The 26,482-nt window shown below is 37.8% G+C and overlaps 1 protein-coding gene across 1 annotated transcript; it reads right to left on the bottom strand.

Moving 5' to 3' along the window:
- Positions 1-17,309: 17,309 nt before the first annotated feature.
- LOC311282255 (uncharacterized protein) lies at positions 17,310-18,936 on the bottom strand. The gene is made up of 2 exons (XM_084395893.1): positions 18,846-18,936; positions 17,310-17,939 (listed from the first exon to the last, which is right to left on the bottom strand). Exons 1-2 carry the CDS (start codon positions 18,901-18,903, stop codon positions 17,392-17,394), a joined length of 606 nt encoding a protein of 201 aa, XP_084252019.1. The 5' UTR covers positions 18,904-18,936; the 3' UTR covers positions 17,310-17,391.
- Between the last annotated feature and the right edge of the window lie 7,546 nt (positions 18,937-26,482).

The following is a 26,482-nucleotide window of genomic DNA, read 5'->3' on the forward strand; positions in this document are numbered from 1 at the left end:
CGAGCTAATTTGCATAGCAAAAATAGGCGCTAACGATCTGTGTTTTTGCGGGTGTTAGATTTTGACAACGGAGGGAAATATACAGTGTTTTCATGTAAACATCTGATTTTTGCAGTGTAAGATTACGGTTAACACCTTTAAATATTACATAAATGTATTATTATGTATTTTTATTAAACTTATTGAGTGTAGGCCTATAAATCAGCAGCAAAAAGTAATTCTTGAAAAAATCTGCACAGTAATTTTATCAAATCTACACGTTAATAAAAACAAATTGCTATTAGTGCTATTAGTATAAAATTCAATTAGGCAATCATACATTTCTCAATTTTATATTTATTAATGTCAAGAATTTAGAAGTGTATTTATATAGCCTACGCTACACTACACAGAAATAATACACAATTAAATTATGCTTATTTTAAATGCATTGAGCAGGCTAGGTATAAAAAAATATAGGCTTTTAATAATCTTTCAGTGCGCAAAACCATGATAATATGAAACGCTTCAAAACAGAGCGCGTATGCGCATCGCGGGTGCAGAATGATGTGCTCAAAGCGACATGGAGTCACAGCAAGTGTGCATTTAAAAGTTCACGGCACAAAGCGAAGACATGTCGAGCGCACAAATCCTAGTGTTTATCCGTCCAACAGTTTATTGATCATTTGTTTCTTCAGTTTTAAATTCCAGTTATTGTGCGTTTGATGCCGATTCATAGTCCTTGTGCTGTTTGTGATCTAACAGGTACACGGTAGCGAGTCGTTTAAAAACAGCAACAAACTCCAACAAAATAAAGTCATTTTATGCAAATCCACAGCCTTTTCTCTACAGATCAAGCATTATAATGTTAATATATCATATTGGAGAGAGTTTTACCGTGCATCCTGCTGTAACCGGCAGAGGCGCGCGCGCTGTTTGAATAACGTTAGTTAGCTGTTACTGAATGGAGATTGACAGCCGCAGAGGAGGGAAAACGAGTTTCCGTAAACTTTAATGATGTAATACGACATCTGTCCCTCACATTAAGCTATGGAATGGCCTCAGATGACTTTGTCACCCAAACTGACGTGAAAAAAGCGCGAGGCGCCGAAAAGCGCGCTGTTTGCATCCCTGTGTGATACTATAAAGTATTGGTATATTATTCAAACAGAGTACGAACATAAATGTATGCTATTCTACCTGGAGTAGATATTTATGTTAAAACAATGTCAATGCTCGATGATGCATTTGGAGCTCACCTTTCTTTTAAAAAAAACTGAGTGAGCAACTGCTTGCCCTCATTAGCCTTTCTCTCTTTAATCTTCTTTTCTTTTCGTTTTTGAGCCCCTTATTTTCCTTTCTTAAGGAAAAACATGACTCTTCCCCTGTCTTCCTAGTTCCTATCACAGCTCACTCCAGCTCCTCCTGTCTCTCATCAACTGATTCACCGCGGGTCCGTAGCAGAAGCACCTGAACTGCGAGTCGTACCATTTACATTCATTCGAGAGGGGTGGTGGGGCCCTGCACAGCATGAAAATGACTTTTTTATACCAAACCAGCGCCTAACTACAAGTTTAGTTTTGCACAGGAACTTTTTTATTTGTACATAAATGCTATACAAATGTTAGTGCATGTAAAGGTAAATATCAATGGGAATATACTTCAGAGATATTTTTCTCATAAAAAATTCTAGGGGTGCCAACAATTATGTCCGACGTGATTTACCCCCCAATTTCAATTCTTTTACTTCAATGAAAGGTTAGAATTGTGCGAATTTTTTTAAGGAAAGATCAAAAGGATAAACAATGCAGATTTATTTTTTACAGCCATTTTTTATCATATTTATCAGGGGTGCCATCAATTTTGACCACCACTGTAGACATGACACATTATGTTGCAATATATGTTGAAGATCAATGGAAATCAATTTTTTCCATTACAGACCCTTACTTGGTCATAAGCAATACTCTTTTGAGCAACTAGACTAGAGTTACAGTCTCCATCTTCAATTTTCTATATTCATCTATTTGTATTAATTTTTTCTCTATAAGAACCCCCAAACATTTCCTTGAGACAGACTTATTCTTATATAATTGATGTGTTAGTTTATTTGTGCATTTTTTTACTGCTAATGTCTGCCCCATTTAGGCTATTAGTTCATGGTTCATGGATTTTACCACAGAAGAATCACTTATCAAGGGTTATTGAACTTTTTTACCTCTTTATATCTTTTGCCATAATGATGAAATAATGAATTGATTGAAACAAAATCACAGTTCACCATCTTATGCAATATCATGGAAAGACAAAAACATTTGCTAGAATATTTACACAAAAGAACGCTTCAAAAGTTTTTATTTTTCAGTTTTGCATAAATGGAAACATTGATGTCTCTAGAAAGTTCTGTGGACATTATAACAGTTCTACACATGGCAATGACAGTACAGAGAAAAGCAATATCATACCTGCATAACCACATACACACATTTATTCTGAAATGAAAACAAAAATCAACAGTTGTAGGATTATAAAATGTAAAAAAAAAAAAAGAATAAAAAAAAAAAACATTTTATGTTTCCATATTGTTAAAGTTTAATAATGTGGATTTATAGCTCATCAACAACACTAATTCTGCTTTTTTTTTTTTTTTAAGGTTTTATTTTTTCAGGTTTCTGTTTTTGTGGTTCCGTATAAAATTGTACATGAAAATGTTCACATTTAATTAAGATCTGTGTGACTACATGACTGTACAAGACACTTCTGAACCCAGAACAGATACACTGTTTTTTGGACCAATTGAGAATCCAGTTCCCAGGAATTTGGCCTCCACCCCATTCACACCAATAGATGCACCTGTATCGAGTCCAAATCCCACTTTCACACGAACTGGACCGGCGTTAGCCGACACGCTGGCTATTTCTGCCCGAGCCATTACTCCGGCTTCAACCACACTGATTTTAGCTCCAACCGTGGCGTTGGGACCTTTGGCTTCCGCCTTGAATATACTGTATTCAGCTTTAGCTCGTCCATATCCTGCTGCTGCACAGACTCCAGCCTTGGGAATCCTCTTTCCTCCATATGTTCCAGCTCGAGCATAGCTGTTTTCTGTATAGGCATCTCCGGGTCTGTCATATGTGTCAATCACGTCCAAGACGTTGCCTAATAGATACGGACATTTAGAAAAAAGAAACAGGTTTATATGAATTTATGCTATTTCAAACTGAATATTAGAACATTTTGAATGTGACAAGTTGGTTTTACTCCTGCAAGCTGTAAGTTCTGTATTTGGTGTGATTTAGTCTGAGATTTGGTTTGCCTACAATCCTTCACACAACAGCACTAATTGTTCAAAAGAACTCTTAAAAGAAAGGATGTGACCGTCTGCATCTTCATAATGTTAGTAATGCTATATTTTACATAATATATTTCATTTTAACTCATAATATTTTTTATTAAACAAAAAATATATTATGACAACAATGAACTATTCCATACAGAGATTGCATTGTCAGAGTGTTTAAGAAATTTCTCAGACACAGAAAATATTTACACATATACCACAGTTAGAAAATGAAACATTTTAGAAGTAAATATATACACAAATAAAATAAATAAATAAATAAATAACACTTAAATGTTTTTCTTTTTTTTCCAATTTTAGTAGATAAAGACCAACTATTAAAAAGCACTTACCCTCTTCATCATCTCCATCGTCGAAACTTTCGTTATCGGACATTTCTGAGTGTCAGAAGTTCTCAGGGCTTTGATGGTCTCGGGTGGAGCGGTGTCTCAATCAGATCCGCTGCTCCGTCCTAATATAGGCTCCAACTGAAAGTGAAAGTGCGGTTTTTGCCCTGGATCTCTTTGAACTCACTATATGGAGTTATCTATATGTCCTGTTATTCATTAAAACAATTCCTTGAGCTTGACATCATGTTCCGTTTGTTGGAGTGTCCAAAAGTACAAGTCTAGTTTGACCATCCCTAAAAGGGATATATATATATTAACGATGACTATAAAATCAATAAGGATCTTAGTTTTCAAAAGAGCTGTGTTATATTCTAATAGGCTATTAATTACTTTTGTATATTTATTAGGTGAAACCATCAAGACAAAAACAGAAACCTGAAAATAAAACTTCACACCCCGCTCCGTGCGGGTCTCGAACCCGGGTCTCCGGCATGAGAGTCAGGCGCTCTAACAAGGAGGCTAAAGACTACAGCCTCTAGCGTCTGTCGCTAGAGCGCCAATTGAGATCAGAGGAGTGAGGTTTACTCGCACAGCAACTACTAGCTGGCCTCCGTTACATATGGATCCCTGAATATGTGTCTAATTAGCTTAAAAACCATGTGTATATTTGTTTGCATGCAGTGCAGTGTTGAATTTCAGCATGCAATGAGAGCGAATTAAAACTGCCTGGATCTGAAGCTGTTTGTAACGGGGCGAACAAGACGAGACGTGCGGATCCATATGCAAGGCTTTATTCCAAAACATGGTCATACTACAGGCGGGGTCAATACACAGCAAACAGGTATGGCAGAGGCATGACAGAGAGTAAACCTTAGGGCAAGCGTGGGTAGACGATCGGCGAACAATACCCAACAGGGACAAGGCAAAGAGAGATAGGTAATCTAGGTAACCAGCAATAATCCAAATGAGTTGCAAACAGAGTCCAAAGGGCTATAGACTAAGGGTGAATCCAGGAAACACGAGCAAGAGTCAGAACACAAGAAAAAAACAAAGGACATGCAAGGCAAGATCACTAGATGGGCTCTGTACGTTTCCATTACCCTTCAAATTGCGCAAATTGAAATTGCGAAGTGAAAATACGCCCAATGGAAACATGCCAATTTTGCAAAAACTCCCATTTATCGCAAAAAATGCTCACGCTCGCATGAGGGGGTTTCTCAGGCAATTTGAAAAATAAATATTTCGCAAACCTGCAATGGAAACATTAGGCTTGTTCGACTTCATGCAGCTCTGCGCAGACCGATCGGCGGCTGACTTAAAGCAGTGCATGCCGGTTAGAAATTTTGTCCGACTTGATACAGCGCCAACGCCACGTGACTGTGACGTATGCCATCAAAGTACCACGAGAGCAATAGGAGAGTAGCCGGAGAACTCAGCCAGCGCAGCTTCTCAAGAGCGGCTGCACTGGGCTGCATGTGGGCTGATGACGACACAGCTGTTCCACGATTGGCCGGATTCACCGCATGACAACGATCACGTGTGTTTCGTGTTTATTCGAACACCTTTAGTTCCTCTAAAGCTCTCATATCAGTTTATTATAACAGTAAACACTCTTTTTATGTCGTTGTCATGTTATATTGTGTCATGTTTATCAAATTAAAACTGCTTAAAAAACGTAGACTCCACTTCATTGATAGTTGAACTTTATTCTTGTTCAAACAGACGCTGTATGAAGCAGTACATTTAAAGTATTGAATGAAAATGTCTCTGAAACATCTGTGTATTATTTGGCAAATATTGCATTTATTTCACTGCAGCTGTGGCAAAGTATGCAAACACCACGTGAGCGGTCACCACGGGAACCAGAAAGTGTCCGACTTCACGTCTCCGTTTGCAGCTCCTCCCCGCCTGCACACGGCTACTCTCGCCGATCGGTTGCATCCAGCCGCAGCCGATGTCGAACACACCTAGTGTTTGCGCATTTACAGGTCACCTGACGTAGACGATCGCGGTGTGTTTGGACAGAATACGAGACAGAGCTCTTTATTAAATTCATATAAGACGAAAGAATTACAGGAATAATGTGTTTTTATGTGTCTTTCCAATTTAATAAAGACAAACACCCAAAACTATCTTGAATCTTCTTTTTAATAAACTTGTGGGTCTCTAACATAGACACTGGTCTCTACACACATTTCACATGTGACTACCAGAGCCCGTCTACGACTACTCTCTCTGGTGTGTTCCTTTTTCGGTTCCCCACTCCAACATCATATACAACAATAGTTCCTTTTTTCTTTTTTTTTTCTTTTTTTTAGGAATAAGAACTAACATTCCAAACCAAAACTCCTAATCAATTTCTGGTACAGTCAAGAACAATACACCATTTCCTTATAACATATTTCACATTTCCATCACAACATTTTTACATTTCTTAAAAAAAAAAAAAAAAAAGTTGTTTCAAAAAGTAAATTATTACTTTTTTTTAATTTCTTTTTTTATGTGACAGTCTTGTAAGTGTTGAGGTTTCTTTACTAAACGCATAGGCGTAATTTGCGGGTGGGGCGGGTCCCCACCCCACCACTATTTTCTAAGGTCGATATTGTCCCCACCACTTTTGAAACATCTCGCGGCACGAATGTACCAATACAAATAAACAAAATATCTCCTGTTAACTAGCGCATTCATTTCGTTCTTTTTTTTTAAATAAGAGGCAATCTAGCGCTGAAATGTTTTTTTTTATTATTTTTTATCACCTGATCAAAGTGCTCGTTGCCACTGCGATCAGTGGCGCGGATACTGTGTTTAGTTTGTGGCTCGCGCACAGTCTTCACTCGGACGCGCGCTTCAATCCGTTGTGGAGAGACTCTCTATTCGTTCCGGTGAAATTACAAAACAAAATGCACACAAACGTGTTCCTGCATGATATACAACCACTGATAAACATAATCGGTTTTGATAAAAATAAAAAATAAAAACGATATGAGTGTGGATTAGAACTCAGAACCTCGGACACGCTTGGCAAAAGTTCTACCCTTGGACCACTTAAATACACAATTAAATATAGTCGGATCAATATAATAGCCCTCATTGAATGACCACTTAAACCCAATCAATGTACTATTTAAATCGATTGCTGGACATCGTAATGTTATTGTAGGCTACATCTGTTTTATGATTTAGTATTGTGTTACAAGTGAATCTTTGTTTGCAGGAGGCTGGTTTTCGTGGGTAGTAGAGTCTTAGTGCGACGGCTAAGCAGCCTCTGTGCTGGGCTGGTAGATAATCCATGTGTTGATGTGTTTCTGTGGTCCAGTATTGCTAAATATGGATCCTGTCTGGATATTTGTGCTTTGAGCATCAGTCTCTTCTCTTGGCAGTTTTGACTGCTGATTCCGCCTTGCCGTTGCTCTGAGGATAGCCAGGTGATGAAGTCTTGTGTAGAAATTCCCAGTGATGACTGAACTTCTGGAACTCCTGTGATGAGAACTGCGGGCCATTGTCTGAGATGACTATGTCCGTAATACCCTGACGGGCGAAGTGAGCTTTTAGCTTTCTGATGACAGTCGCTGAGTTGGTGTCTGGTAGATAATCTATTTCCCAAAAATTGGAATAGTAGTCTACTGTGATGAGATAGTCCTTGTTGTCAAAAGTAAACAGGTCCGTGCCTACCTTGGCCCAAGGTCTGTTCGGCATGTCATGTGGTCGCAGTGTCTCCTTTTGCTGGTTCCAGTCCACTGATCGGCAGGTGTCACATTGCTGTACATATGCTTTGATCTGCTCGTTCATTCCTTGCCAGTACACACACTCTCTGGCCCTCCTCAGGCATCCTTCCACACCTAATTGAGAGGAGTGTATACGGCGAGTTATTTCTCTCCAGAGTTTCCAAGGGATAACAGCTCGTTCACCTCTGAAAACAATTCCATCCTGGTAACTCAGCTCCCCTTGAAACAGGTCATAATTAGATTAGATTAGATTAGATTAGATTCAACTTTATTGTCATTACACAAGTACAGGTACAAGGCAACGAAATGCAGTTTAGGTCTAACCAGAAGTGCAATAGCAGCAAGTGCAGGATATACAGTGGTTCATAAGTGCAGAACATGGATATGTACTGAATAAATATAGAGTTGAATACTATTATAAACAAAAATTTACAGATAGATTGTCCTATGAATATAGTATACAGATAACTATTACTGTGAACAGAATTTACAGCTAGATATGTACTGAATATAATAATATACAGATGGCTATTACTATAAACAGAATGTTTACAGATAGATATGTACTGAATATAATATACAGATGGCTGTTACTATAAACATAATTTTACAGATAGATATGTACTATGAATATATATACAGATGGCTGTTACTATAAACAGAATGTGAGCATAATATACAGATGGATATTACTATAAACAGAATTTTACAAATAGATATATGTATAAGTTAGGCTAATGAGCAGTATAACAATGGATTTAAAGTAGTGCAAATAAAGTTTGGACAGAAGCTATCCGAGTGAGTGCAGTGGAAAGTAATTGCATATTACAGTTAAGGTACGATATTGCAATGTATATATAACAGTCGGTACTGTAAATAAACAGTCGGCAGTGCAAATGAGCATATTCCAGTCAAGGTAGTAGTGCAAGATGCATATGTAAACAGTTGTTACTGTAATAACAGTCAGCAGTGCAAATGAACATTATAGTATTGCAAATAACAAAATGGAGGCAGGTGTGAGGAGGGAGAGGAGAGTCAATCAGTATATAAGGGGAGTGGGATCAATGAGGGTTAGAGTTTAATAAAGAGACAGCTCTGGGGAAAAAACTGTTCTTTAGTCTGCTGGTCCTGGTCCGGAGGCACCTGAAACGCCTGCCGGAGGGCAGGAGAGAAAACAGTCTGTGGGCTGGGTGAGAGGAGTCCTTAAGGATGCTGCGAGCTCGATGCAGACAGCGTTTCCTCTGGATGTGCTCGATGGCAGGTAGTGGAGTCCCAGTGATGCGCTGGGCGGTTTTCACCACCCGCTGCAGTGCCTTGCGCTCTGCAACAGAACAGCTCCCATACCACACTGTAGCACAGTTGGTCAGGATGCTTTCTATTGCACAGCGATAGAAGTTCACCAGGATAGTGGAGGAAAGCTGATTCTTCCTCAGTGTCCTCAGGAAGAAGAGGCGCTGGTGAGCCTTCTTGACCAGGCTGGAGGTGTTGGTTGTCCAGGTCATGTCCGCCGAGATGTGGGTCCCCAGGAACTTGAAACTGGAGACACGCTCAACAGCCATTCCATTGATGTGGATGGTGTCGTGTGTGCCTCTTGACACTTTCCTGAAGTCCACGATGAGCTCCTTCGTTTTGGTGGTGTTGAGGAGCTGGTTATTTTCGGTGCACCATGTGGCCAGGTGCTTGATCTCCTCCCTATAGGCAGTCTCATCGTTGTTGCTGATGAGACCAATCACCGTAGTGTCGTCCGCAAACTTGACGATGGAATTAGATCCGTACACAGGCTTGCAGTCGGAGGTGAAGAGGGAGTAGAGGAACGGGCTTAGCACACAGCCCTGTGGTACACCAGTGTTGAGTGTGATGGATGTGGAGCAGTTGGAGCCTGATCGAACATTCTGGGGTCTGTTGGTCAAGAAGTCCAAAATCCAGTTGCACATGGAGGTGTTGAAGCCCAGGTCTCCAAGTTTGGCTATTAACTTAGTTGGGATGACAGTGTTGAATGCTGAGCTGAAGTCAACAAACAGCATGCGTGCATGCTGTTTGTTGACTTCATAATGTCCATAATGTCATAATGTCATAATATTGCATAATGTCCTATTTCGTGTGGCGTCTCTGCTTTGCTCTTTGGCCAACCCTGTTGTATGGTTTTAATCAGTGTTTGTAAAGTTTTGTCCTCTTTTGTTGCAGAACGGATTAGACTAAGTCTGTCCTCTGAGATTGGTAAGTGTTGCGCCATGTTGATTGTCTCTAGCTCTGCTTCCACAGAACCAGTGGGTGCACTTTCTGGTAGATATGCTCTGCTTAGAGTATTTGCTAGCCACATCTCTGGCCCTGGAACATACACAACATCTACATCATATTTTTGAAGTCTCAGCATCATCCTTTGAAGTATTTTAGGCGCACTCAACAGTGGCTTACGCTGGATGTTTTCAATGGGTTTGTGATCACTTTGTGCTGTTACTTTCCGTCCATATGTATAATGGTGAAACTTTTCCATCCCGAAGAGTAGAGCTAATAACTCTCTCTGTACGTGTCAGTGCTCTACTTGTGAATGCTACTGGCTTACCTCCTTGCATTAGTGCAGCACCGAGACCTCCGTCAGAGGCATCACATTGGATGGTAAGTTCTTCCTCAGGGTTGTAATACTTCAACACTGGAGCATTTGCAATTGTTTCTTTTATTTTACAGAATGCCTCTTCATGCTGTATGGTCCATCTCCATTCGCATGTCTTTGTGCGTCAACTGTCTCAGGGTCTCGCACTGGTCTGAAAGATGTGCACAAAACTTTGTGAGGTAATTTACCATCCCTAGCAGTCTCTGAACTCCTTTTACATCTGTTCGTTTCGGCATGTGTGTTATTGCACGAACTTTGTCTGGGTCGATTTTCAATCCATCAGACGTCAGGAGGTGTCCGATGTAAGAGGCTTCTCTTTGTCTCAATTTGAGCTTGTCAGCATTTAGCTTGATAGCTCTCTCTCTAAGAATAAGTAAGAATATCTTCATACTCATCGCTGTCCTGTTCAGTTACCTTGTGTACTGATTTATGGTTTGTTCGTCTGATCTGGGCTCTACATTTAACTGCGAAGTGATTTGCCTTTCCACACTTTTTGCATTTTTTTTCCAAAAGCTGGGCATTTCTGTTTATTCATTTCATGCTCTTTACCACAGAATTTGCATGTGATCATCCTGTCGCGTTGATGTCGATCTTGACGCGCTCCTTGTCTGACAACATGCACCTCTTCTACCGCTGCTCCCGCAATGGCTCTGCTGTTCTGCCATGAGAGCTCCGCTGCTCTACATGTGTATGCACGTCTGCAGTGTTAAATCTTTCTCGCGAAGCAGCCGTTCTCTCAGTCCTACGTTGTTAATTCCGCATACGATCCTGTCACGTATGAGCGAGTCTTTGATTTCTCCGAAGTTGCATGTTTTAGCAAGCATTCGTAACTAAACTCCGTGACATAATTATCGATCGACTGGTCCGCTCCCTGGCTTTTTGTGAAGAATCTATAACGCTCTACCGTCTCGTTTATACTGGGATTACAGTGTTCATCAGACTTTGCAAAAATGTTCTTTACCGTTCTTGCATCCGCGGCTACGTCACTCATCAGAGTTTCCAGCAGTTCTCTGAATCTGGTCCCTCCAGGATTTCCAGACCTTGAAAAGATTGTCGGTGTCCATGCATTACGGCGATGGGGGTTTTAGTCCGTCCATCGTGCAGCTCTGTTCAGCCGCAGGCCCGCAGCTCTCCACTGTTTGATTCTCAACTTTTAAATCTAGTAATCTAGAAGTGCCCATGCTGCCTGCCGCCATGTTTTTATGTGTCTTTCCAACTTAATAAAGACAAACACCCAAAACTATCTTGACTCTTCTTTTTAATAAACTTGTGGGTCTCTAACATAGACACTAGCCGTTTCTCAATACCAAGTACGCAAACTCCGGACTTGAGTCCTTGGTAGTTCGGACTTGACAAGTTCGACTCAGGAGAACAAACTCCCGAGGACGAGAGGACGCAAGTCCGATAATTCTGCAAATGGAACAGCGGCGCACTTGATAACGTCACCCAGCTCGCTCTGGCTATTCCGGTTATCTCTATGTATATCTAGGCTTAGGCTACAAGAAAACAAAATATGTTATAAACCACCACTCTGCCTCTTTTCATTTTCATTAAAAAAAATCTTAAACATATTAATGGCCACACAAATGTGGTTCAGGCAACGCAATTGATTATCTTCACTGCATATATTTATAACAACACGAAATATAAAACACAACCCTGACTCTTTTTGTTTTCATTTAAGACATAAAAAATATATAATATTGATCATTAAAACTGACATTTAGCAAAAAGAGACAGGGTTGTGTCATTTTATTTTATTATGTACATACAGTGAAGAGAATGTAGGCAACATGTTGCCTATAATAAATTATTTTATACGGTTTAAATATATAAAATAAAATGACATAACCTAAATGACATAAATGTCAGTTTTAATGATCAATAATAGACATTATAAAAGTATAAGTAGCCTAAAAGGTATAAGAAGCTATTCAATAATAAAGCAAACGAATCAGTCAAATATATAAGTCAGCTCTCTAGGCTACAACGTTAAAGTTAAATAGACTAAATATATAAAGCTATGAAACTTCACTTTGCCCTCAGCCAAAACGTTTTGTCAGGGAACAAATTATAGATTAATGAGACAAATAAAATAAAGAAAGAAAGAAATAGCCCGTTAGATATACACAAGACGATTTATATCTCATGTTACGCGGGGTTTCTCCTCTGCTATTGACGCTTGCTGGTTGGTGTGAGATGCATTCTGGGATACCTGGCTGTCTCAAGTCCGCACAAGTCACCTCTCGATGCATCCTCGGTAAAAGGGGCGGATCAAGAACACATCCGGGGATTTGAACTGGACTTGGCTAGATGTGAACTTTTAATTGGAACAGTACTTGGGCAGCGACTGATGACGTTTCACAAGTCCACAAGAACACAAGTACAGACAAGAACGCATATTGAGAAACGGCCACTGGTCTCTACACACATTTCACATATGACTACTCTCTCTGGTGTGTTCCTTTTTCGGTTCCCCACTCCAACATCACATACGACAATAGTTCCTATTGTTACATAATGGATTCTAAACATCAAGTAAATGCCACAATCAGATATGAGGGAGAAACACCCAGAAACAACTCATATGTGCCGCTCACAAGTGTTGGTCAAGTTACTTGGAAATAGTAATTAGTTACTGATTACTTCAAGAAAGTAATCCAGTTACTTTACTGATTACTTATTTTCAAAAGTAATTAGTTACTTTACTAGTTACTTTACTAAGTTACTTTTCAAAAACATGATGCACGAAATGAATACCCTATAAAGCAATAGACCTTTCAGCCTAATTCTATTCTTTCTGCATATTCCATCATCTAAAATTGAATCAAATGAAACATTCTTTTTTTAAAAACTTGTTTTATTAGTTTCAGTATTTTAACTTTATGCACATCAATGACTCACTCATTAAGATGGTCGCCTGCCGCCTCCTACTGGCGGTTTATAAATATTATTTCTATGTACAAATAATAGCCTATTTCTTATTTGGATATTCAAAAAAATATTTTAAATAATCTCATTACACTATTTAATGCAGTTTAATTTGATTGGTAACAGCCCTTTAGCATCTTATTATTCTATTTTAATTTATTGATCAAATTTAAGAATTTTAAATGAAAGATGAAGCAAACGATTAGGGAAAAAATGCCTTTATAAAGGTTAAAATATCATAAATATGCCGATTTATATATGTTAAAGCTGACTGAACTGATGAGAATACTGATTCGGAATAAATTATATTTACAACACACACAAAAAAAAAAAAAAAAAAAAATATATATATATATATATATATATATATATATATATATATACGAACACATTTGTGAATTACTTTCCTTGAACCCATTGTGCGAGTTCACTTTAATACCCCTTGTTTTATATACATGTTGCTGCTGATTGGACTGCAGTTCTGACACACCCACCAAACAAGAGAAAACGCATCTCAAACCCCGTTGCACACCGGTGCACGCCGTTTCCAGGAAACATGACGTTCAACCCGGAAACCGTAGCAAAACGGTGCGCGCACCGTTTTGAACTTGAACGTGCCCCAGATGTCTCGTGCGCGCTGCTGGCCAATGGAGGTCGACGTCCGCACACGGCGGCCATCTTACCACAGGGTGCTCGCTCACTCGTAACATGGTGCTCGCTCACTCGTAACATGGTGCATGTACTTTTAAATAACCATAAATTGCTCAATTTTCTTCCGATTTTCAAACGGTTTGGTTTGTTATAAACGTCAGAGATGTAGCTATGACATTGCATACGAATAATTATAACATACATGTTCAAGCATTCGGAATTATAGCCACGTTAATAAGGTTTGTAAGAAACCAAACCGTTTGTAAATCCGTCAAGATTTCAGCGAGATAAGAGGATTTGTGTGCGTGCTGATCACTCACCTTAATTCACAGCTTCCCTGTGGTAAGATGGCCGCCGCTGATGCCAGAAGTGACTCTGCCTTAAGACATCTAGCCTTTATATGATATCTATGGTCAAACCTACATCAGGGAAGGAACGCAATTCCAGACTGGAAGTAATTTTTCAGACTTTGATTAAAGATTACGACGGCAAACAATTTTCTTCTGTGTATTAACTTGCACGGATACATTTTTCACCACAAGACTAGTAATATGCGCTAACAAAGTAAATAGGGTCAATTTTGATTTCAGTTGGACTTTAAGCTTTTCTTGGTTCAGCTGCACACAGTCTGAAAAGGTTTTTTGGCAGTTTGCTAAAATAAAAGAGCCATTCTAAGAGCCATCATTTAAGCTGTTGACTTTTCTACCTTGAGAAAGAACGTTAAACGAACAACTTAAAAAGGAATGACAAATCATGACATAAGACAACAAGAGAGAACAAGTGAAAGTGCAGAAGCAGATCTTAGAGTGCGGGAAGGAGTGTGTATATGAAGAAGATCTTGAAGATATGAAGGAGCCAAATTGTTAAGTGCCTTGTAAGTTAAAAGTAAAATTTTAAAATTCACACTGAACTTAACTGGGAGCCAATGCAACTTCTGTAAAACAGGAGAAATGTGTTCAAAAGTGGAAGTTTTGGTAATGACTCGAGCTGCAGCATTTTGCACTAACTGTAATTTATGAAGAGATTTGGAAGGAAGCCCATAAAACTAAGCATTACAATAGTCGATTCTTGATGTTACAAGAGCATGCACAAGCGTAGCAGTACTCTTGAGTGAAAGGACAGGACGCAGACGATTTATATTGCGAATATGGAAAAATGCAGAACGGGTAACTCTATTAATGTGAGATTCAAAAGACAGAGTTGTGTCAAAAATGACACCCAGACTTTTGACCTGATTCGATAGAGGAACAGAACAGTTATCTATTTCCACAGAAGAAATATTCGACTTACTTATTGTATTTTTTGAACCAACAAGAAGAATTTCTGTTTTACTGCTGTTCAATTTTAGAAAATTACTTGAAAACCAGTTTTTTAATTCACTTAAGCACTCACCAAGAGCAGAAGAGGGAAACTTTGAAGAAGGTTTAGAAGACAGGTAAAGTTGGGTGTCGTCAGCATAACAATGAAAATGGATATCATATTTCCTAAAAATGCTGCCAATAGGTAAAAGATAAATAATAAACAGAAGAGGTCCTAAAACAGAGCCCTGGGGAACACCAGTGACAACATAAGTGGGTTTTGATTTAAACTGTTTAAGTTGTACAAATTGAATGCGATCTGTGAGATAAGAACGAAACCAGCTTAAAGCCATACCAGTCATTCCAATAGATTCCAGCCTGCTCAAAAGTATGGGATGTGAAATGGTGTCAAATGCTGCACTAAGGTCAAGAAGTATAAGTATTGATAGAAGACCAGCATCAGCCGCTAGTAATAGATCATTAGAAATCTTTACAAGTGCAGTTTCAACACTGTGAAAAGCACGAAACCCTGATTGTAACTGCTCATATAAACTATTGCAAAGAGAGATGTTCGCGAAGCTGAAGAGCAACATTTTTTTCCAGGATTTTTGACAAAACCGGCAGATTTGAAACAGACACAAAAATTCTTTGAACACTCAGGTGGCTTTAAAATAGTGTTAACCACAGAGAAAAGAGATTTTTGGTTTCCTACACCAGATCCAATTAAACCTGCATAATAATCTGATTTCGCTGTGGAAAGTGCAGTCTTATAAACTTGCATGTGATCATGATACAAATCTTTATGAACTACAAGTCCAGTCTTGGAATACAATCGTTCTAAACGACGCCCCTTGACTTTTAGCAGACGAAGATCCGATGTAAACCAGGGTGTTTATATATATATATATATATATATATATATATATATATTTATAGTTTATATAAATATTAAACATAGACAACAGTCTATGACAACTTTTAAAAGCCTGTATTTCTCTTCGAGTAACACCGATTCAGTCTTGTCAAAAAAATAAATTAAATGCAAATTAAATGTCTCATAGCCTTGAATATTTTTTGTTGTTGTTGTTGTATTTTTATATCTTTTTGTCTGTATTTTAGTGATTTAACATATTTGTAATTTATCAAACTAATAACAGAAATAGTTGAGATTTTAGAAAGACTGTTGTCTGTGTTTAATATTTATATAAACTACGAGCATAGGCTTGGGGCAACATGATGTTAAGAAATGATGACACCATATTCATTTTTTTATTAACTCTTTCTTTTCAAATGACGCAGAGAGTCGACGCTGCTCTGCTGTGACTTTTATTTTGGAATGACTGAAGTTCAGTTTCAGATATTTATAATGTCAGATATCAAATGTCTCATGAGCAGAGAGAGGCCTATGAGGCATATGGCAGTTTTTTTGCTGCTATATCATTTGTGGGCCCAAACATTGAAAGTGCAAAAGCCGCTATAATTATTAATATTACTATTATTACTAGTATTTACAAGGTTGTGGATGTTTTTGAGCCACTTGTCAGCCATTAGTGGAACATTTAAATGTAAATCTAAACATTGTAAATGTAACATTTAAAACTATCTATTGTAAATATCTGGTGTGATATAAATTCTAAATACTGTATAAAATATATCTTCAAATAATAAACCTAAAAAAATAAGTAAGCAATTGTGACCCTCACTTGGTCATAAGCAATACTCTTTTGAGCAACTAGACTAGAGTTACAGTCTCCATCTTCAATTCTCTATATTCATCTATTTGTATTAAATTTTTCTCTATAAGAACCCCAAAACATTTCCTTGAGACAGACTTATTCTTATATAACTGATGTGTTAGTTTATTTGTGCATTTATTTTTACTACTAATGTCTGCCCCATTTAGGCTATTAGTTCATGGTTCATGGATTTTACCACAGAAGAATCACTTATCAAGGGTTATTGAACTATTTTACCTCTTTATATCTTTTGCCATAATGATTAAATAATTAATTGATTGAAACAAAATCACAGTTCACCATCTTATGCAAAATCATGGAAAGACAAAAACATTTGCTAGAATATTTACACAAAAGAACGCTTCAAAAGTTTTTATTTTTCAGTTTTGCATAAATGGAAACATTGATGTCTCTAGAAAGTTCTGTGGACGTTATAACAGTTCTACACATGGCAATGACAGTACAGAGAAAAGCAATATCATACCTGCATAACCACATACAAACACTTATTCTGAAATGAAAACAAAAGTCTCAACAATGTAATGATTATAAATGATTATAAATGTATAATGTAATGATTATAAAAAAATGTTTAAAAAAAAATTTGGTTTCCATATTGTTAAAGTTTAATAATGTGGATTTATAGCTCTCAGCACTATTATTCTGCTTTTAAAAAAAAAAAAAGGTTTTATTTTTTCAGGTTTCTCTTTTTGTGGTTCTGTATATAATTGTGCATGCAAATGTTCAAAATATTAAAAGTTAATTCATATCTACATGACTGCACAAGACACTTCTGAACCCAGAACAGATACACTGGTTTTTGGACCAATTGAGAATCCAGTTCCCAGGACTTTGGCCTCCAACCCATTCAGACCAACAGATACTCCCGTATCGACTGCAAGTCCCACTTTCACACCAACTCGACCAGCGTTAGCCGATGCGCTGGCTATTTCTGCCCGAGCCATTGCTCCGAGTCCAACCATACTGGCTTCAGCTCCAGCCGCGGCGTTGGGACCTTTGGCTTCGGCCTCGAATACACTGTATTCAGCTTTAGCTCGTCCATATCCTGCTTCTGCATAGACTCCAGCCTTGGGAATCCCCTCTCCTTCATATTTTCCAGCTCGAGCGTAGGTGCTTTCTGCATAGGCTTTTCCTGGTCTGTCATATGTTCCAATCATGTCTGTGGCGCTGCCTATATCAGCATTAACAGATGCAAGGTTTACTTTTGACTCTTTTGTAATATCCTTTTTGACTTCCAGTTCGAATGATTTCTTACTTATGTCACTTGAAACAGTCAAATTATTACCACATTCTTCATCTGCAAATAAAACAAATAAGCGTTAGTGCAGTGCAAATAGATACCCAAGTTTAGAAGAAAAAGAAACATGTTTATATGAATTTATGCTATTTCACACTGAACATTAGAACATTTTGAATGTGACAAGTTGGTTTTACTCCTGCAAGCTGTAAGTTCTGTATATGAAGTGATTTAGTCTGAGATTTGGTTTGCCTTCAGTCCTTCACACAACAGCACTAATTGTTCAAAAGAACTCTTAAAAGAAAGGAAGTGATCTTCTGCATCTTCATAATATGTTATTAATACTATATTTTACATAATACATTTTATATTTATTTATTTATTTTAAATGTGACAACAATGAACTTCCATAATTGTCATAGTGTTTGGGAATATTCAGACACATAATATGTACACACATATACCATCATTAGAAAATGAAACATTTTAGAAGTAGTGAGAGAGCGGGGCACAACCTAATTCCCCACATTAATTTCACAGATGTCTAGTACAATTATGTGGGTTTTGTTTCATTAATACAGTGTATAATTTTTTTCTTGATTTCCCCGAAAGAATGAAAGTGAAATGTGACAACATGGGTGCGGCACACTGTAACAGGACCATATGACAGATTATAATGTTATCTGATATAATAAAAAAATACAAGACAAACTAAAATATTTTGGCAATTAAAATACAAACATTACATTTTTCATATAAAATAATGGATTTTTTTTTTAATAAAAATTTTTTTTTGTTTGTTTGACAACAAACACCACAAAACACAGCTATCTGAACATTGACTCTGTCTTTATTCACATTTTTACATTAACAAATAACAATTAGGCTAAATGTAGTTAATTTTTTATTTATTTATTATTATTCTTTATTTTAGGAAATAAAGACCAACTATTAAAAAACACTTACCATGTTCTTCTTCTTCTTCTTCATCTCCACGTTTGGTTAAACGTCGGTTTCCAGACATTTCTGAGTGTCAGAAGTTCTCAGGGCTTTGAGGGTCGCGGGTGGAGCGGTGTCTCAATCAGGTCCGCTGCTCCGTCCTAATATAGGCTCCAACTGAAAGTGAAAGTGCGATGGGTTTTGCCCTGGATATCTTTGAACTCACTATATGGAGTTATCTTTATGTCCTGTTATTCATTAAAACAGAATTCCTTGAGCTTGACATCATGTTCCCTTTGTTGGAGTGTCCAAAAGTACAAGTCTAGTTTAACCATCCCTAAAAGAGATATATATATTAACGATGACTATAAAATCAATCAGGATCTTAGTTTTCAAAAGAGCTGTGTTATATTCTAATAGGCTATTAATTACTTTTGTATATGTATTATCTGTGAAACCATCAAAACAAAAACAGAAACCTGAAATTAAAACTTTAACCAGTTTACTTATACTTATAATTCTACAACTGCCGAGACCCTTTGTTTTATTTCTCTTATTGTCATAGTGTATATGGATCCCTGAATATGTGTCTATTTGTGTAATGATGAGCTTAAAAACCATGTATAATATATTTGTTTGCATGCAGTGCAGAGCTGAATTTCGGCAATGAGAGCGAATTAAAAATGCCTGGATCTGAAGCTGTTGTTGTGTCGTCTCTCTTGCTCCCTGCACGCTGCAGTATAAAGCCCACTTTTCTGTAGTTTTCAAACTACAGTGAGAACAGCTAACTGGTGAAATAGGTAGTTTTATGATCCCTTTATGCATTGTACTGTAGATTTATTAACTTAAAAATAAAATCTTTAATAACATTAAAAGCAGAAAGGTCAGAAAGCTTTTCATTTTCATTTTCATTTTTGGGTGAACTATATCTTTTAGGGATGGTTAAACTAGACTTGTACTTTTGGACACTCCAACAAAGGGAACATGATGTCAAGCTCTAGGAATTCTGTTTTAATGAATAACTGGACATAAAGATAGTGAGTTCAAAGATATCCAGGGCAAAACTCATTGCACTTTCATTTTCAGTTGGACCCTATATTAGGACGGAGCAGCGGATCTGATTGAGACACCGCTCCACCCGCGACCATCAAAGCCCTGAGAACTTCTGACACTAAAAATGCCTGGAAACTGATGTTTAGATGGTAAGTGCTTTTTAATAGTTGGTCTTTATTTACTAAAATTTAAAAAACTACATTTAGCCTAAGTGTTATTTGTTAATGAATGTATTTTATATTTAGGGTGAGCGGGGTATTGTATACTTTTATGAATTCTATTGAGAAACCATGAGAAAAATGTGAATTAAGACTGAGTCAATGTTCATGTTTTGAACTATGCTGTATAGCTGTGTTTTGCAGTGTGTTTGTTGTCAAACTAAAAAAATTCTTTATTTTTAATTATTAAAAAATGCCATTATTTTATATGAAAAAGTTAATAATTGTATATAATTGAGCAAATATTTTTGTTTGACTTGTATTTTTTATTATTAGTATATGTGCACCATGGGGCATGTTGTCACGTCACTTTCATTCTTTCGGGGGAAATAAAGAAAAAAATTATACACTGTATTAATGAAACAAAACAAACATAATTGTACTAGACATGTGTGAAATTAATGTGGGGAAAAAATGAATAATCTGAACCCCAAGTGAATTTACCCAAACTGAGAAAGTCAAAAAGTGTTAGGTTGTGCCCCGCTCTCCCACTACTTCTAAAATGTTTCATTTTCTAACGATGGTATATGTGTACATATTATGTGTCTAAATAGCATCAGTTCATGCTGATTTAGGCAGCGCCATAGGCATGATCGACACATATGACAGACCAAGAAAAACCCTATACAGAAAGCACCTACGCTCGAGCTGGAAAATATGCAAACGCTTTTGAAGACAAACCAGGAAAGAGGATTCCCAAGGCTGGAGTCTATGCAGAAGCAGGAGTTGGACGAGCTCGAGCTGAACGCAGTATATTCGAGGCCGAAGCCAGAGGTCCCAAGGCCTCGGCCGGAGCTGAAGCCAGTGCGGTTAAGGCCGGTGCAATGGCTCGGGCAGAAATAGCCAGCGCATCGGCTAAAGCTGGTCCAGTTCGTGCGAAACTGGGACTTGGAGTCGATACGGGTGCATCTGTTGGTGTGAATGGGGTGGAGGCCAAAGTCCTGGGCACTGGATTCTCAATTGGTCCAAAAATGAGTGTATCTCTTCTGGGTTCAGAAGCGTCTGTTACATTCATGTAGATATGAATTCAACTTTTGATATTTTGAAAATTTGCATGCGCAATTATATACAAAACCACAAAAACAGAAACCTGAAAAAAAAAAAAAGAAGCAGAATAGTGTTGTTGATGATAAATCCATTGATGATACATTTTTTACATTTTATAATCCTACAACTGTTGAGACTTTTGTTTTCATTTCAGAATAAATGTTTGTATGTGGTTATGCAGGCATGAAAAATAAAAACTTTTAAAGCGTTCTTTTGTGTAAATATTCTAGCAAATGTTTTTGTCTTTCCATGATTTTCCATAAGATGGTGAACTGTGATTTTGTTTCAATCAATTCATTATTTCATCATTATGGCAAAAGATATAAAGAGGTAAAAAAGTTCAATAACCCTTGATAAGTGATTCTTCTGTGGTAAAATCCATGAACCATGAACTAATAGCCTAAATGGGGCAGACATTAGTAAAAAAAAAAAAAAAAAAAACCCAAATAAACTTGGGGTTCTTATATAGAAAAGTGTAATTTTTTTTTTTTTTTTTTTGATATGGACATAACAACTGCATTGGACAAACCAGATACATTGTTTTTAGTGTTATAGCAAAACTGCTAATTTGCAACACTTGTCCATAGGAGGCTACACATTTCACAAAATACAGTATATAAAACACAATGCAAACCAGTACAATATTTAAGAGGGTAAACAATACACATCATCAATATATATTTCAATAAGCATTACCATGTGTGCAGCTTTGACTTGACTTCAGCCATTGTTTCAGACTTCTGTTAAAGCTGATCATGTCTGTCTGCAATTTTAAGTTAGTGGGCAGAGAGTTCCATAGTCTCGATCCATTAAAAGAGAAACTGGACTGACCAAAAGATTTTGTAAATCTTGGAAGAACACAGTCCCCACTGACTGAAGCTCTGGTGGAGGGTCTAAGTGAGCCCTGACGGCTAATAATGAGAGCAGAAAACAGCGGCGACACATGACTGTTCAAACATTTAAAAACCAATTTCAGAGTACTAAAATGTATAAAGTTTTCAAAAGTAAAAAGATTATGTCTATGAATGATATCACAGTGATGTGATCTCATAGGTTTTCTGGCAAATACCTTGACTGCCTGTTTGTACACTGAAACAGCCGGCTTGAGTGTGGACGGAGAGGTTTGTGACCAGGATGTGACGCAGTAAGACAGATGTGAGAAAATCATTGCATGCATGTATAACAGGGCGGCCTGATGAGACAGATCCCTCCTGATAAAACGTAAACAATTCAAGTTGGATTTGACCTTTTTACAAACATTTTTGACTTGACTTTGAAATTTAAGGTTGTTGTCAAGAATAATTCCCAGATATCTGGTCTCTTTTACTTCTTGAATAATTTTTATTGTTTATGCTTACTTCAAAGGTGCTGTCAGACTCAGAAGGTCTTGTTTTAATTGAAAAACAGACAGCAACAGTTTTCTTCATGTTTAAGGTTAGGTGAGATGACTCAAACCATTTAGAGATGTCTACTAGGGCAAGTGTCAACTGCTGCGCTGCCAGAGCTGGGGTTTTAGCAGATAGATGGATGACTGTATCATCTGCATACAGCTGGCAGTTGGCACCTTTACAGCTATCTGGGAAGTCATTGATGTACATTGTGAACAACAATGGCCCCAGTACTGATCCTTGAGGAACCCCCATGTTGTTAGGGCAGAGATCTGACATCACCCCATTAACCTTAACACACTGTTGCCTTCCCTCTAAATATGATTGTAACCATGCTAAAGAACTAGGTGACAATTTGAAGAGCTGGAGTTTGTTAATTAGCACACTGTGATCCACAGTATCAAAGGCCTTTTTTAGGTCTAGAAATACAGCACCAACTACTTGCCCTTTGTCTAGAGGCCCTTTGATCTTCTCTAGCAAGTAACAATTAGCTGTTTCGGTGCTGTATTTGCGCCTAAAACCAAACTGTTGAGGATGCAGCAGCTGGTTTGACTCAAGATGTTCAATGAGTTGTTCTGCAATTGACCCTTCGCTAAGCCACGCCCGAAAACCACCACTGGCCAATCGTGGCTTAGCAACCGTAACTAGGCGCTGGAGGTCTGGCAAGCTTTCGAGCGAGGGAAACATGCCCAAGCGTTATGCGTATGGATTGTGCAAATCAGATACCCGGTATCCTAAAAGTTTGGACGGGGTGGTGGATTTTGTTCCCTTCCCGAAACCTAAAACCCAAGGGGAGAAATGCCGGGCATCATCTTCATTTATATAGCGGTTTTAACAATGTAGATTGTTCCAAAGCAGCTTTACATTGATAATAGGAAATTAAAAGTAAAGTGTTTTGGCTCTATAGCAGCTCTAGAATAAAGTTATTGTCCAGCTCGTGGATCAAGCAGTGTGATTAAAGGCAAGACGGAGGCTCACTGACATAACTTAACGTTACTTAAAAATATATTTCAGCATTTTGTTAATCGACGGCTAAACTAGTACCCCAATCCGATCGCGACTCTCCCGGTGTTAGTTCTAGTAAAAGTAAAAGGTAGTTAGTAAAAAGGAGGGAACATCAGGGGGCTTGCCGGAGATCTCCAAGGAAAAGGTTGGTATGCAAACTTAATCAGTTCATAACAGTAACGTTAGTCACTTATGTGACCCACGACGTGTGAGCTGTAAGTTAGCCTGGCGCGCTAAAAATATAAGCGGAAGAATGTTATCATTGCAAAGTGGTCAGGCCAGAGCCATAGAGAGAAAGAGTTGCGACACTCCCATAGACCTCCGTTGTAAATAATGGCGGCGCTTTTAACCGCCTACTTCCGGGATATGAAGAGCGGAATAGTTCCAAACACTGTCATTTTGGCGTTGGACCCCATTCACTTACATTGCTGCGTGTCGAGTTGTTCCAGAGTTAAGTTGTTGAAATATCGACCTCTTTTGAATTGTCAACTGTCTATTTTGTATCAGAGGCCCTTTGCGATACTGGTCTTCATTTGTACATGCACAGCGTAATTATTTATATTTTATGTTAGTTGTTTCAACCAATTTTCAAGCACTGCCTGCTAACATAGCTAGTTAGCTAGCGCGACTTCGTCAGTTAAGAGTTCGGTAATGAATCGCTGCCACCTTTATAGCAACTTTTATTTAATTTAATTTTTTGGGATATACTAACTTTTCATTATGTTTTATTGTCTTGAGTGAGGTGGCTTGTGAGAACAATGCTGGACCTCTAGGATTGTTATGGCCATCACCAGTCCTGTCTGTTTCATGGATCACCTGCCCCTGATTTTTGCTTTTCTTGTTCACACAAGCACACATTTTTGTTGTCTGTCATTGTTTAATAAAAATAGTTTATTTGAAAACCTTCATTTGTATCATCAATGCTTAAATTCGTTTTTAATCTGTTATAGTTTTGATAATGTGTATGGCTTAATATTAAAATAATATTCTTAGTCTTAACATGATAATGTTTCACGTTGTGGTCCTGGGGTGGCCACTTTCATCAGAAGAAGTGAGCTAGCTTAAGCGAACTCTGAACGGACCGCCACCGCAGACCTCTTTGCGTGATCACGAAGGTAGGCTAATGGCTGGATCAAAATTTATAAGCAAAATCACGGGAATCAATAGCCTAATACAGCCCAGTTGTGCTAAAATAAATATCATGAGACGTCCATCATCAGATGAATGATATGGAAAAGTTAAGTTAGAGCCGCTAAAGCCAGTGCTACTACCCATGCGAACATGAACACTAGCTTTTCCCTCCAAAAATATAGCCTAAAACTTGTCTCCAAATGCAAAACTGACATTAACAAAATGCAATAACAGCGGAAAAAGTACTTGGGGTGTGTTTTATTTTATATTTACCGTTCAATAATGCAATCGCTGCTGTCTGTCCCATAGAAGAACATGACAGCCAGCGTATGTTTTGGAACTATTGGGGCTTACATGAACCACGTGACAGCCATAGCGGCGACATCAAAGAGTGTCGCAACTCTTTCTCTCTATGGCTCTGGGTCAGGCTAATGTCTTGTGTTTATTCCACAATACTTATGGATAAGCTGTTTGATTTATAAATATTAGAATATTTTCAAATTTCACCCACCCTGCTGTGCATGCACATAGCTGTTCCTCAATTTGTGTGTTTCCCATTTGAACGGTCAGCGTATGAGGCGCTGCTGCTTGCGCTGGGACCTAACGATCTAGGCTTTAGCTTCAATTTTGATGAAATTATTCTCTAATCGTTTGCATATGTCGTGGATATATCCCTCGAATGCATACTGCAGTCCCTTTTGTCTTGCTCTCTCAGATTTTCACCTGTTCGCCAAAAATGACTAATTATCTCCTTGGGAATGTCTGACACCGGTGCATACATACTGTAATAGACGTGCCAGGTGCAAAAGCTTGACAGGCGTAGCAACAGTAACTAAGGAGGGCGGGGCTTAGCGAAGGGTCAATTACCTTCTCCAGGATTTTAGACACAACAGGTAGAATTGCAATAGGCCTGTAATTGTTGGGTGTGTCCTTTTTCCCTGACTTGTGGATTGGTGTTATTACAGCGGGCTTCCAGCACTGTGGAAATGTACTTGACCGAATTGAAAGATTAACTAAATATGTAATTGGTTGTAGCAGACTGTCCTGATGTTTTTTAATCAAGATCATACTTAAGTTATGGATGTCTTTTGCCGCGGAGTTGTTTATGTTCGTAATTATCTTTTTAACTTTATCAGAAGAGACTTCTTGGATTTTAAAAAGGCCTGTGTTAGCTAAATTAACATCTTCAACACATGTCACCTTGTTTTTAAATTTGTTTGCTAGTTCATGTACAGAGTCTATAAAAAAATTATTAAAAACATTTGCCATTGACTCATTGTTATTAACAAGAGTGCCATCCACTTTGATGGAATCTATCATAGTGTGCTTTTTCTTTGCAGGGTTGGTTAAGTAGTTTATGTGTTGCCACAATTTATAACTACTTCCATTAGCCTCTTCTATCTTTTTAGTAAAAAAGTTGGTTTTGGCTTCACGCAGATTGCTTATGACTTGATTTCTAAGTGTAGTATAAATTAGATGATCTGTGCCGTTTCTAGTTTTCATAGACTTTTTACGTGCAGTGTCACGTTTTTTCATAATGTGCCAAATATCTCCATTAAACCATGGGAGGGAATGTTTTTTTGGTTTACTTGTCCATGTTTTAGTAAACTTTTTTATCGTATTACTCAGTGTAGTGACAAAGATATTAGCACTTTGGTTCACATTGGACTCTTGCGTAACATTATCCCAGTTTATTTGGTTCAGTTCTTCTTCAAAGTTATTTTGTTTTGCTTTTGGAATTCCTATTTTCTGTATTTTTGTTTCTTGGTTATAATAAGTCAATCGTTTTTTACCCAGTTTCCTAACAATTAAGGTCATATTA

Source organism: Rutilus rutilus (genome assembly GCF_951802725.1).
Source record: "Rutilus rutilus genome assembly, chromosome: 22".
In the NCBI taxonomy this organism is placed as follows: Eukaryota; Metazoa; Chordata; class Actinopteri; order Cypriniformes; family Leuciscidae; genus Rutilus; species Rutilus rutilus.